General features: G+C 50.5%; 1 protein-coding gene across 1 annotated transcript in view; it reads left to right on the forward strand.

The window, feature by feature from the left end:
- The first annotated feature begins 4464 nt into the window (after nucleotides 1–4464).
- The window catches only part of SAMM50 (SAMM50 sorting and assembly machinery component), a 30733-nt gene continuing 22358 nt past the window's right edge, over nucleotides 4465–12839 (forward strand). Inside the window, exons 1-4 of the mRNA XM_072973656.1 lie at nucleotides 4465–4660; nucleotides 8589–8699; nucleotides 9738–9839; nucleotides 10599–10686. Of these exons, the coding sequence (XP_072829757.1) occupies nucleotides 4640–4660; nucleotides 8589–8699; nucleotides 9738–9839; nucleotides 10599–10686 (322 nt within the window). The 5' untranslated portion in view covers nucleotides 4465–4639. The remainder of the gene's footprint in view (nucleotides 4661–8588; nucleotides 8700–9737; nucleotides 9840–10598; nucleotides 10687–12839) is intronic.

Here is a 12839-nt window from a genome sequence, read left to right on the forward strand (position 1 = left end):
CTTTCCCTTGTCTCTGCATCCTTTGCAAGGAGCCACAGTTTTGCTTTCCTTCCCTCACAGCCAAGCTCCTTTAAACTCTCCTGCCAGCCCCCACCACCAAGGTTTATAGTCCCACTGCCCTAGTTGGCCCTGCCAGGCCAGGTGGCCTCCACATGCTCTGTCCTGGACACTGAGGGCCAGACCGCCCCCCTTCCCAGGTCCCTCTTCCTCTAGGACCCTGGACTCTGCGACTCCAGCCAGGCTCTTCCCCAAGGATCGGATGTGCCTGCTCTGCCAAGTGCGCACAGCCACTCGTGGGGGCCTGGCACACACAGTTGGAGGACTCTGGGTCTGGCTTGGGTGAGGGCCCACTCACCCCTCTACCTACCCCCGGCTGGCTGTCCAACAAAATCCGAGGAACCAAGATGCACCCTCTCCTCCAGCTGGTCCCAATCCCGCTGTCTCCACCTCCACTTACGATCTCTGGAGACTGGCCCCTGGTCAGCACCCCACACTGCCATGGGCCACAGCAACAACTTCCTGGCAGGGTCTGGCAGCCTGCACCTGCCTCAGGCCCAGACCTGGTCATTCCCTCCCACACCGCCAGCACAGAGAAGCTGCCGTCCTCCTGCCTCCCCAGGCCACACCCTCCCGCACATTTCTCCCACAGTACCACCAGCGGCTCGGACCTGGTCCTTGTCACCCTGCCGCACACCCTGGGCCTCTGTCTCATGGAGGCGCCCGGTGCTCTGTCCTCTCACTGGCCCACCTTTGCTCCTCAGATGTCAGGGGCTGGGGAGACGGGTGATGGAGGCGAGCCCCACACCTCAGGGAGAGGAATAAAGAGACAGGCTACAGCCCTGGGGAGGCCACACCATGGGGTGCCTCAAACTAAGAGTCAGGGTGACCTGAGTGGGGATCCATGAAGACCCAGCACCCCTTCCTTGTGGCCTCTGAGACTTGGGCTTTCATGTTACGAAGGGAACCGGTGTAGTCACTAAACTGCATTTCTCCATCTGGGGGGCCAGATCAGCACTTCATAAACCACGTGTTCTGGAACACTGGTGTCCCCACAGATGTCACCAGGTGACTCCATCAGTTAGCACAGGCCAGCTTATGCTGTGCTTGCCAAAGACTCCCCGACCCCCACAAGGTTTACTTCTCACTCATACGACGTGTCCGGCAGACCTGTCCCAGCCTCTGGAGGGTTGGGGTCAGGGTGGGGAAGAATATGGTGCTCAAAGGTTTCCATCCAGAAGTGCCACCTCTCCCTTCAGCCCCTAATTGTTGACCAAAGCGAGTCACACGGCTGGGGGCGTGGGAATGCAATTCTACCCTTTGCCCAAAAGAGGAACACCAGAAATTCTGGTGAACAGCACCACTGAGAGCCACAGAAAACTTAAAAAACCAAGACCAAAAAGTCTTTACAACAGAAGAAATTCAGGAAATACTGGATTAAAGAAAGAGAAACAGGCATACATACTGTAGGATTTCTCAGAGCCTTTAATGCTCACGTACACAGCGACTGCCAGGGATGGTGTGTTCGAGGGTAAACCTGTGCTCCTGAGGTGTCCTCTGTCACCCTGTACACAACAGGCTCTCAAATACTTGTGTCAGGGCTCTCCTTGCATCCTGCAGGTCAACCTCATGACTTATCTTTTAGAGGAAGCTTACTCAAGAGAACAAGGAGGAAATGCTAGGTTACTCAGTTTACGGTGTGCCAGGCCCATGAAGTCCATACCATTTTGCCTTAAGAACTGCTATCCTCATTTTACAGATGAGAAAAATGAGGTTCATGGAACCAGCAGAATGAATTGTGACTGTGTCTCAGTTGTGTGATTTGTGCTTAAAATTTGCTCAGTCTCTTTGGAAATCTCTGTCCAAGTTTTCACACCCAAATCAGCCTTTGAGTCTGAGCTGGGGATCAGCGAGACCCACAAAGGGTCTCATTTTAGCCAGACGCAGGTTTCCCGGGCCCCAAGAGCTGGGCGTGAGGGCACTGAGCCCAGGGCACGCGGTGTCTTGCTTAGTAACAGCTGGGCACTGTTTTGAATTTCTCTCACTCAGATACCTGGTGGTTGCAGCCTGTTATGTACACCCCACCCACTTCTAAAACTGCCCAAAGAGGGGAATCCAGGCTCAGAAGGCTTCTGAGCCATCATCCACTTCGCCTCCTCTCCCCAGTCCCTGGAATATGTGGGCATTACTCAGAGGTGGCCAAGAGCCAGATGGTGGGAGGGAGGGAGCCATGTCACCCTCTCCCGTGTTTGGGTCCCACCTGGATATAGGGTAAGTCACTCACTCTCTCTAGGCCTCAGTTTCATCCTCTAAAAAAGCCCACCTTCCTGCGATGGTTAAATAAGACCATTTATGGAAAGCGCATGGCACGTGGGTATAGAGACAGCTAATCCTTGCAGGGGGTGCTCCCTCTGGGCAAGGCACAGCTTTACATCTATTAACTCACTGACCCCTCAGAACAATCCTATAAGGCAGGTACCAGTACTACCCACACTTTACAAGAGGAAACTGACTCAGAGAGGTACGTGCCTTGCTAAAGGCCACACAGCTTAGCAGTGGCAGAAAAATGGCTGAACCCAGCCAGCAGGTCTATCAAGCCAGCTCTCACAAACACTAAGTAGGAGCTAACTTGATTGCGATCCCCTGGCAGGTGGAGCTCCAAAATGCGCTCAAAAGCTTGCAACACCCAGGACCCTATTACTTCCTAGTGTGAAATATAAACCAATTTAAAAAAATCTTTTGTAGAACTGGCAGAATCCTTAGCAATCTCATCCCATTATTTTACAGTGGAGAAAAGTGACAAGAGGATGTGACCTGCCTGGGTCGACAGCTAATGTATAGCCCCATTCTTCCTCAGCTCGCAGCCCATGCTTTCCTTCTGCCTCTTGAATCCATGCCCAGTCCCAGAAGTCTCTCCCCCGGAGGCCTGGCCCTGCACACCTTTCCCCTTTCCTGGAGGCTGTCGTGCCTGTCTTGTATCACTGCTCTGTATCCTCATCCTGCACTGCTTCCCGATGCCCTGCCTCTGCCTCTTCCCCACTTCCCCACTGCTGTGCACTCCTTCCGCCCGTTTCTGGCCAAGTTTCTTATAAGCAGGTTAGCAGACCTCTGTCTTCAAAGACTTTAGAAACTAGTGATGAAGTAAGACATGGATACAAAGTCTTTTTTTAAATGAGGGGTTCTTAAATCTAGTGGGCAAGAAACAGCACCCCCACCCCCCGCCCTGACAACAACAGAGTCAATCTAGCAGGCAGAAGAATTCCCTGGTACACTTTTCAGAAATTCAGATCTCCAGATTCTACTTTCCAGAGGTTGACCCAGTAGGTCAGGGCTGAGACCCAGGGATGTGCATTTTTAATAAGCAGTGTCTGTCTAACCTAGCCTACAGTAGGGGAGCAGTAATTCAGCAAATATTCACCGAGATCCTGCATCATGCCAGGCACTGTGCTAGCCTCTGGGCTCATGGAGTGAACCAGACGGACTGGACTCCACCTCCTGGGAGCGACAGTCCAACTGGGAAGACCGACAAGGGGTGCAGTGAAGGAAACAGAGAGGTCTGGAAGGAACTAACTTCTTTCCAGGCAAGAAGGGGAATGTGGTCTCAATATTTACCCCAGAGATGCTGGAGGATTAGGGTGCTGCTACTTAAATGGAATAGGGTGTCAGTGTCTCTAGGAAGGGGTGAAAACCTGAGTCCACGTGATACTGAAAATCCTTCTTCTCTCATTGTCTCTGATTTGTTTCTCTCAATGCACTTACCACAACGTGACACTTACTTATCATATATTGTCTTTTAAGGGGGTAAAGCTGTTTCCACCACGGAAACGAAGCCCCGGGGCTCTCGCTCTCAGATGTGAATGGCCCCCCTGCGAAGCCCTGGGTGACACTCACTGACATTTATTGGTTGCGGCTGTAAGAATAATGTCATTTACTCACTGCTCACTAAGTGCCCTGCCCTGTGCTAGGCATTCTGTGTCTCACGCGTGAGACTTTTAATCCATCCCTGCGAAATACACAAGACTGTCACCTTTATTCTGGCAACGAGGAGCCTGAGCCCCAGAGGTTTCAGTGACTTGAAGGGCCCGTGCGGCTAGCAGGAGAGGAGCAGGGCGCCAATCCGGATTTGGGCAGCTCCAGACGCCGCGGCCGGGCGTGGGAGGTCCGCGCGTCGCGGGGGCGTGGGGATACGCACCGCACTCACCCGGACGAGGTGCCGGGAGGGTTAAGGGAGAGACGTGGGTGAAGCCCCGGCGCACCCACCACCTGGTCCGGTCTCTCCCAGGGGCAACGCCGGGGCCAGCTTCCAGCGGACTCTCACGCAGGCCAGCCCACCACGAGACAGGAGCTTCGCGGGCACCATTGAACGCTCGGCGCTTGCGACATCTTTGGGTCACAGGCCTTCCCGGCGTCCGCATGAACATCCGGGTCACGGACTCTTAGGGGCCAATGAGCGGAGGCATCGCGAGCCAGGGGGCGGGGAGAAGGCGGGGCATCATGGCCGCCCCCAGTCCTCCGCGTCCGGGGGCTTGTGGGTGTTGCACCGACGTGTAGTTCCGCCACCGAGCACCCGCCCTCTGCCCTCATCAGCCGAACCTTGGTGGGGCTCAGCCAGCTCTGGGAGGCGGCGGCCAGAGAGGGAGCCATGGGGACGGTGCATGCCCGGGTAAGAGGCCCAGCGACCCGCGAGCTGCGTGACCTCTGGGCGGGCGCCGCGGGGAGACGCTCTCGCGGCTGCGCCCACGGTGCCCTGGGGAGGGTGCGGCGGGGTCCGGAGGCGGGAGCCGAACCCGGCCGGGCCCCTAGCCTGCGGCGCGCCAGCGCGGTGCCGCCGCGGGCCGCGTGGAGAAGGCCGCAAAGATGCTGCCAGCGGGTACTGCAGACTTCCTAGTGGTAGACCGATACTCGGAGGAGGCACCTGATTTGCCCAAGGTCACTCAGGGAGTGGCCCAGAAAGGACTAGCGGACCTTCCGTGATGTCCTGGAGCAGAGTAATAAGTTCAGTCTTAAGCGGTTTCGAGCGTCTAATCTCTTTACTGGTCACCTTTTCCATCCTCTCCCGCCCAGCCGCTGCTGGAGTCTTGCCAGACTCCTTAGAGCACCAAGTGTTTTCTAAAGTCTTCCAACCCAGGTCATCTAGGAGTCCTCCTTTCTCCTGTTTACCGTGCAAAGACGAACTTCGCTACACTTTAGTTCTTCCTTTTAAAGTGGAGGCAGTAATCGTACGTACTCACCGGGCTGTTGGGACGATTAGAAGACACAATGCATATAAAAGCGTTTGCTGGGATGTTTGGCGCCTGCCCAAACGGCCTAACTGCTCTCCTCGGTCGTAATCTTAACTGAGGCCCAGAGAATGAATATTTGACCGAGGTCACACCGTTGGAACCTCAGAAGGTTCTAAAACTCAGACCTCCTGAGTCCCAGCCCTCAACACGAATTCTCTTTTACAGCATGGGTTGTTTCAGTTGCCCTGTTCATAAGTCTTCAGCCGTTCCCCATTAGATTCCAAAAAAATTTAGCACAGACTTGTCAGCCTGGTGTCCCGAATTGGAGTTAACTTCCTTTTACAGATATTTCCCTCAAATAAAACACTGTTCTTCCAACTCGCTCTTTGGACTGTGCTGTTGCGCGCAGCCCCCTCTTTTATCACTCACCCCCACACCCATTTTTAGTGTCAAAGTATCCCCATCTTTTAGAACTCAGTTAAAGTCCCTTAATACATGAATCTCCTTATCTCCCCTCATTTCCTTGTTTTATATGTTACCAGCTTCCTTCACATTTTTACTCTGGTGCCTTGTTTTAGCTCTATTTGCATTTTTGACTTATCCTTTTAGACTCGCAGTTTCTGGATGTTAAGGCTGCATCTTACTTGTCTAGCATCCCTTGTAGCATCTTGACAAAGTAAACATTCATTCTTTTATTCAACTAATATTTACCAGTGGTCAACTATGTGCCTGGCACAGTTGGTGCTAATTGTACAGGGAAAAAAGTCTCACTTTTATTGAGCTCTTTTGACACTAAATTTGCTGCTCCTCTGATCAATGTATTGACAGAAAATGATTTCAGTTCTTTAATTTGACCTTTACACTCCACTAGTGAGTGTTATTTGAATTTTAGGATCAGAGCTCATAGTAAGAAAACATTTCATATTTGCTGTCTAGTTTATATGTGAAACAAATGTTTCCTAAAATAGTATTTACCAGGAATATGTATTACGTTTTCTTATGTTTTCAGTTTGAGTCTAGTCTTTATCGCTTTAAAGATGCTGTTCATAACTCATTAGATTTATTTCCTATCCTCTTTCTTCAGTTAGCACTGCCTTGCTCAGTGCTTGGCGTGTGGTGTTTAATAAAATTTGTTGACTTACTAGTAAACTAATCAGCTTAAAGGTCAGAAGCTAGATCCAAATATTTTTTAAATTCATTTCCCGAACTACTTATCCAGACACTGGAATGTAAATTCTCTGAGGGTGAGGATCTTGTAAGTGCTTGTCACACAGTGGGTAGATATTGGGTGAATGAATGAATCTCTGTGCATGAAACAGTTAATTTTAGGACATCAGGCTTTAGTGCAACTGTAAAGACGTCATCTCTTGAACTTAAAGTCTAAATTTCACATTTTAGAATGTAGAAGGATCTGGCAGATCTTTGATGAAGCATGTTTCATGCTTTGTGATTTTAGGAACCGTAATGAAATTTTTTTTTTAGCATAACAGAATATAAACTTTATGCCAGATGAAATGTATTTGCCAAGCATTCAGATTAAGAAGAATGACTATGGGCATATATTCTTAACCGTAGTGTATATATTTTGCATACACAATCTGGACAGCTTTAATATACTTTTTTGCACTATGTGGACTTAAATATTCAGAAAGCGTGTACATGAAATGTTGCAGAAAAAATTTCCTATTTTAATTTGTTTATATTTTTGAGAAATAGAATAATGATTCCATTTTTTATGTATTATACAACAAAAGTGAAATGATAATTATGTGAAATAAATCCTGTTTCTTTGCCCAGCACTGTCTTCCCCTTTTTACTGATGTAAACGTCCCACTTCAACCACTGAGGGAAGGGTACTCAGTCTGTCTTGTTCACAGCTGCATTCCCTGCTCTTTTAGCCTGGTGCTCAGCTTACAGTAGGCACTCAGTAGATATCTAGTAAATGTAAGAACAACAAAAAAATCACTCACTCTTCTATTGCATAAATATTTGAATACTTCTGATGTGCCCCAGCAGATAAAAATAAGAAAAAGAAAGAGTATGTGCAAAGGTCATAAACTTGTAAGAGGTGTCCCTGTGAGGGAGGGGCTGATGCTGCCTGAAGAAGTCAGGCGTGGCTCACAGAGGAGATGACATTGAAGATGTTTCTTTAAACTCCTTGCGAGGCTCGTAATCCTGGGCAGAGAGAACAAGGTGTGCACAGACATGAATGCGAGGGTCAGGGGAGTGGTGGGGGTTGAAACTGGGATGGCAGACATGGGCTGTATGGTGGAGTTGCTCGCCTGTCCTGCTGAGGAACCTAGATGCATCCTCTCCCCCAGGGCACTTGGAGGACCATCAGAGTCTTTGAGGCAAAGGATGGAAAAGAGGACATGGTACTGTCAGGTCATTGCCTTTCCAGAGAACCAACGACATTATGGAGGATGTGCTGACAAGAGGCTGTTGGATAGTCCAGGGAATAGGTGACAGTGGCCCAGAGTCCCTGTCGCTCCACGTGCTGCAGAAGCCAAACACTCCTGTGTGCTTCAGAGGTGCTTATTTGTAGAGAACTAGTGGAGTGAGGAAGCAGCCTGATAGTAATGACCATAGATTTCCCCACAGTCGCCTGTTTGCACCATCACCTGGTGCCACACTGGACCTTCTGAATCCACTTCCAGGAGTGTCTGGGAATTCCTGTGGTTACGCAGTCATGTGTATAATAAATATGTAATATCAGACATGTATTATACGTACTATTCTATCATTACGTCTCCATAATTGCTGTCATGGAACCTTTATTCAGAATGCTTTTGAGACAATGTCAGTTCAGATTGAAGACAGTGACCTCTTCCTGGCCGGCCCACGTTATGAGCATATGCCATTCCCCTTCGTGTGTGAATGAAACCTTCTGAACCTAAACAAATCTCTCAGGGTCCAGAAAAATATTTTTTAGTAATTTGGTTTGTCAATGTAATTATCCTAGAATGTATCCAATTTTGATTTAAAAGATTAGGGTACTTTCTGTCACAGGAAAGGAAATTTTTTTTTGTCTTCAGATGGGGCTCAAGTGTACAGAACTAGATTAGATATAGCCCTCAGTTTATGACACGGTCATCATAGGTTTGTGCCTGACCCTTTAGTTAATTAATTTTCACCTTTGTTTTCTGTATTAACCACACACTGGGCAGGAGGGGGCTCACTGCCGGCCTGAGGCTTGTACTTCATCAGGAGCTCACGCTGCCCGTGTGCGCCCTGCTCTGCTCCTGCCGCCAGCGCCAGAGGGAGCCCCGGCACTGAGCTGTCTGGAGCACCATCTGAAGACAAAAAGGAGAGATTTTGCTTTTTTTTAAATGTAAGCCGATTTATCTGTGGTTCCTTCTTCCCCTTCAGAGTCTAGAGCCTCTCCCAGCCAGTGGACCTGAGTTTGGAGGATTAGGAGAAGAAGCTGAGTTTGTTGAAGTTGAACCTGAAGCTAAACAGGAAATTCTTGAGAACAAGGATGTGAGTATCCTGCGGAGGCTCCGCTTTGTTGTGGCTGGAAACACTTGCTCCGCAGGCCGCGGGGAAACGGGAACCTGCGGTGGCGCCTGTATCAAAGACAGGTTTGCAGCCAGCTGCATTTTATAAAGACTGGTGGCTTAGAAAAATAGTTTCTGATTTTTAGAGAAATAGTTTTTCCTTGGTGATTATTTAAGTGAGAAATTTAAACAAATTTTTGTATGTATGTTACAAAAAAACACCATTTCAAAGAGATTCAAATTGTGCTTAAGTTTATACTTTGTTCTCTGCTCCCAGACGAAAGACCCTGGGTCTTGAATGAAACTTTTTAAAAAACTTTGTAGCCTTTGAAATGGAATACAGTGGAGGAAATGTCAGGACATTTTCATTAATTGTTTAATTAAGACCTTCTCGCCTGTGAGTCCTGCGTTTCCCTGACACCACGATCCCGCCATGATGTCTCTGTGACTCACTGCCATCTGCTGGACGATGCGCTTTGCCTGTTTCTACCTCCTTTAGAATATAAGCTCCACTGAGACAGGACTGTTCATGTTTTGCTCACTGCTGTGTTCTCAGTGCTTAGAACAGCACTCGGCTCACAGATGATCAGTGCGTTTCTGTTGAGTGAAGTAGTTAAGCAAACACTTGTAGATGAAGGTGGCGGATGTGGGCTCTTGAGCCAGCATTAACCATGCCAGACGCAAACCCACCCCGGATCTCTGGCCAGATACACACGGTGACAGATCATCCAGGGGCCAGGGCTTGGGGAGCCTATGGGAAGGACGTAGAGGGGACCTCTGCACCCTCCGGGGTTTAGGGCTGACCTACAGAGACCTTGCAGGCCTCGTTCACAGGAAGTACAGCCCTCACGAAGGGTAAGCTCCTGGGACCAGTTTTTTGAAAAGGTGTGGAATTAAGAAGTATGGATTGTTGAACGTGAACACAAATCTCTGAAGTTAATTTTAGACATTTGTCTTTAGCCTCAGTGCCTAATCTCTCCTGCCTTGTACTTAATAATCTGTGTCCCCTTGTCACATGTAGGTGGTGGTTCAACACATTCATTTTGATGGACTTGGAAGAACTAAAGATGACATCATCATGTGTGAAATCGGAGATGTTTTTAAGGCTAAAAACCTCATTGAGGCAAGTGTCCTCTCTGCTTGGCCTTCTTTCCTGTTTCCTTCTGAAGATCCTGGGAGTGTCTGTCTGCTCACTGAGTACCCCCCCAGCCTCTCTGCTGATGACTTTGCCCCTGCTCCCCTGAAGGGAACTGAACCCCCTCACTTCCCACGAGCTTAGATGTGTTTGCCTTCACCCTTACCCTGGAGAAGGAGGTGTCCTCTTTTCCAGGCTGGCCCCTCCTTGTGCTTTTCCCAGCCACCCAGCGTCGTCCCGGGCACTGACGGTGTTGAGTGCTGACTCCTTCCCCGGCACCCTCAGCACTCTGGTGCGCGCCCTTCGGGGCCCTGACTGACCCAGTGGGGCGGGCTCTTGATTGTTACCCTCTCCCGCCATCTCCTCGGGCCCTTACGCCGCTGTCCACCAGTGTCTTTCCTGGGCTGCACCGTCTTCGTCTCCTCCATGGGTTCCTTCTGCCCTTGGAACCACGTCTGCGTGCCTGGGCAGCGTCACCAGCAGCTGCCTCGTGCCCAGGTCCAGCTGGCTCCTCTCACTCCCCGATTTACTTGGCCTTTGTGTTTTTTTTTTTGGAAGATTAAAGTAACCTTTCATTAAGTCATCTTTTGACTAAAGTAACTACTCACGGGTCTGGTCTCAGTGATGCTCTCTTCTCAGTGCTCAGCCACCTGGCACCACGTGCTAAGCCTCCAGCCGGCCTTACAGCCACCGTTTATGTTTCTGTATCTCAGAGAAATACATCCTCTGTTTTTCTCTCTCTTCCAGGTAATGAGGAAATCTCACGAAGCCCGTGAAAAACTGCTCCGTCTAGGGATATTCCGACAAGTGGATGTTTTGATTGATACGTGTCAAGGTCCGTATTGTGGTGTAGTTTGTCTTTGATTTGCCTCTCCCTCCCTCTGTCCTCCAGGGACACAGAAGCTGTTTGTGTGGCCAGGCATAGAAAGCTCCTGTGGCCTCAAGAAAGTAACTGAATTTTTGTGTCAGGCCAAGGGAGGACGGGTGAGTTTGAAGATATCATTGCCTGAGCACTCCTGGCTGGTACCAGGGTTCCAGGAAGGACCCCGAAGGAGAGAGCCAGGCTTTCTTTGGGAAACCCCCTACTAAGGTGTCCGAAAGGGCCCTGGGCAGACTCCACCTACATGCGTGTTTTAAAAGGAGGTGGGCATAGGAGTCAGATTTCACTTTTTGTTCGTATTCATTTGGTCTCAATTTAGTGTTTATTCTTTTGTTCCTGAGACCTGCTGTGGGGAGAGACAGCGGCAGACAAGGCATTGTCTCCTCCTGAAGGAGCTTCTGGTCAAGTGGGGCAGGGCGGGGGGACAGCACGTGGTGAGATGTCGTGCCGCCGGGGCGGGGGGCACTCAGCATCTCTTGAGGTGGGGTGGGGGGACGGGGGATCAGAGATGGTGCCCTGGAAGGGGTGATCCATGGCTGGGACCTGGAAGGTGTGTCTGTGTTCGTTTGGGGAGCAGGGCTGGTGGTGAGGGGAGGGATGGAGAATGTTCCATAGAGAGAGAGAGGGTTTAATAGGCCCAGTGGCCAGAGAGAGACAGTGTCATTGGATGGACCACAAGTGCCTTCTAGCCCCAGACAGCAGATGTGGGGATGAGCATGATGGAAGAAAAGGCAGTAAATGATGGGGAGACCAGCTCGTGGAGGCAGGTAGGTGGTGGTGGACTTGATTCTGGATTGAGTAGACACCCACTGAAAAGTACATGTTGAAACGAATCAGTGAACAAGCGACCTTCAGGATTGAGTGGAGGACAACTTTGAAGAGATATAAATGAAGCACAGTATATGAAAATGCTTGTAAAAATATGAAATGCTGTGTAAATGGAAGATTTTTACTATTTGGAATGTCGATTCATCTGTGACTAGCAGAGACCCCAGACAACAGAGGCTTAGGCCAGAGGGAAGTCTCTTTTGGTGACAGTTGGGAAGCCACCTGGGGCTGGTGTGTTTTCCCCCCGGTGCTGGGCACTTACCGTCTCTAGAGTCCCCTGGTCGCTGTGAAGGCAGAGGACCCATCTAGTATCCACGTTCCCCAACACAGCCTCAGGGAGGAGGAGAGGAGGGTGAAAGGGCACACTGCTCTCTTTAAGTACCTGTCCCTGGTGCTGTACACAGCACTCCCCTCTCATCCCTTCGGCCAAGACCCACGTGGCCAAGGGACGCTGGGAAATAAAGTCTGTGAGGCCACGTACCCAGCTAAGCCTCGAGGATTCAATTATGAGTAGAACTGTGGTCCTCAGAGTGTGGTCCCGGGCCAGCAGCTCAGCTCTCACCTGGGGACCTGGCAGAAACGCACATTCCCCTGAAGCGGAAGCTTTGGGGGTGGGGCCGGCAGGCTGCCATGACAAGCCGGGCAGCTGCCTGTGGTGGTGCCAGTGCCGCAGACGCCCTGGGATGCTGCCGGGGGACCGCCGGTTATCTCTGCATCCTCAGAGTGACGGTGGCAGTAACCATCGTGCCTGGGCTGAGCTCTGCGCACGATTCAGTTGGGTCCTCGTGAAAACCTGGTCAAGTGTCATGGTTATTCTTTTGGAAAAAGTGTTTTTCAGCTAAGGGAAGAGGCTCAGGGAGGTTTAAGCAACACGCCGCTGGTCAGACAAGTGAGTGACTGAGTGGCCCTGTCCCTACCCCGGAGTGCTGTCTCGGTGGCGAGTCTCGTGGGTGGCACGTAGTCAGCGCTCTCAGGTCTGTTGTAAGTGTGACGGGTCCACTTCTGCGAGCGGCCCTCCACCCTGGCTGCACGTTAGAACTACCCGAGAGCTTTCACAAGGAATGGTTCAGGACAGTGCAGCTGTTCCGTGTGACACTGTAGCGGAGAGTGCTCGACATCATCCGTCCGTCAGACGCTGCGGGTGCGCAGCACCAGGAGTGGCCTCAGTGCGGTCACCCTGGAGTTAATGATGTCTTACTGTTGGTTCGTCACTTGGGGCAAACGTGCCACACTAGTGCAAGGTGTTGCTGAGAGGAGGGATGTGTGTGAGGGTGTGGGGA

This window comes from Vicugna pacos, chromosome 12, assembly GCF_048564905.1.
Source record: "Vicugna pacos chromosome 12, VicPac4, whole genome shotgun sequence".
Classification (NCBI taxonomy): domain Eukaryota; kingdom Metazoa; phylum Chordata; class Mammalia; order Artiodactyla; family Camelidae; genus Vicugna; species Vicugna pacos.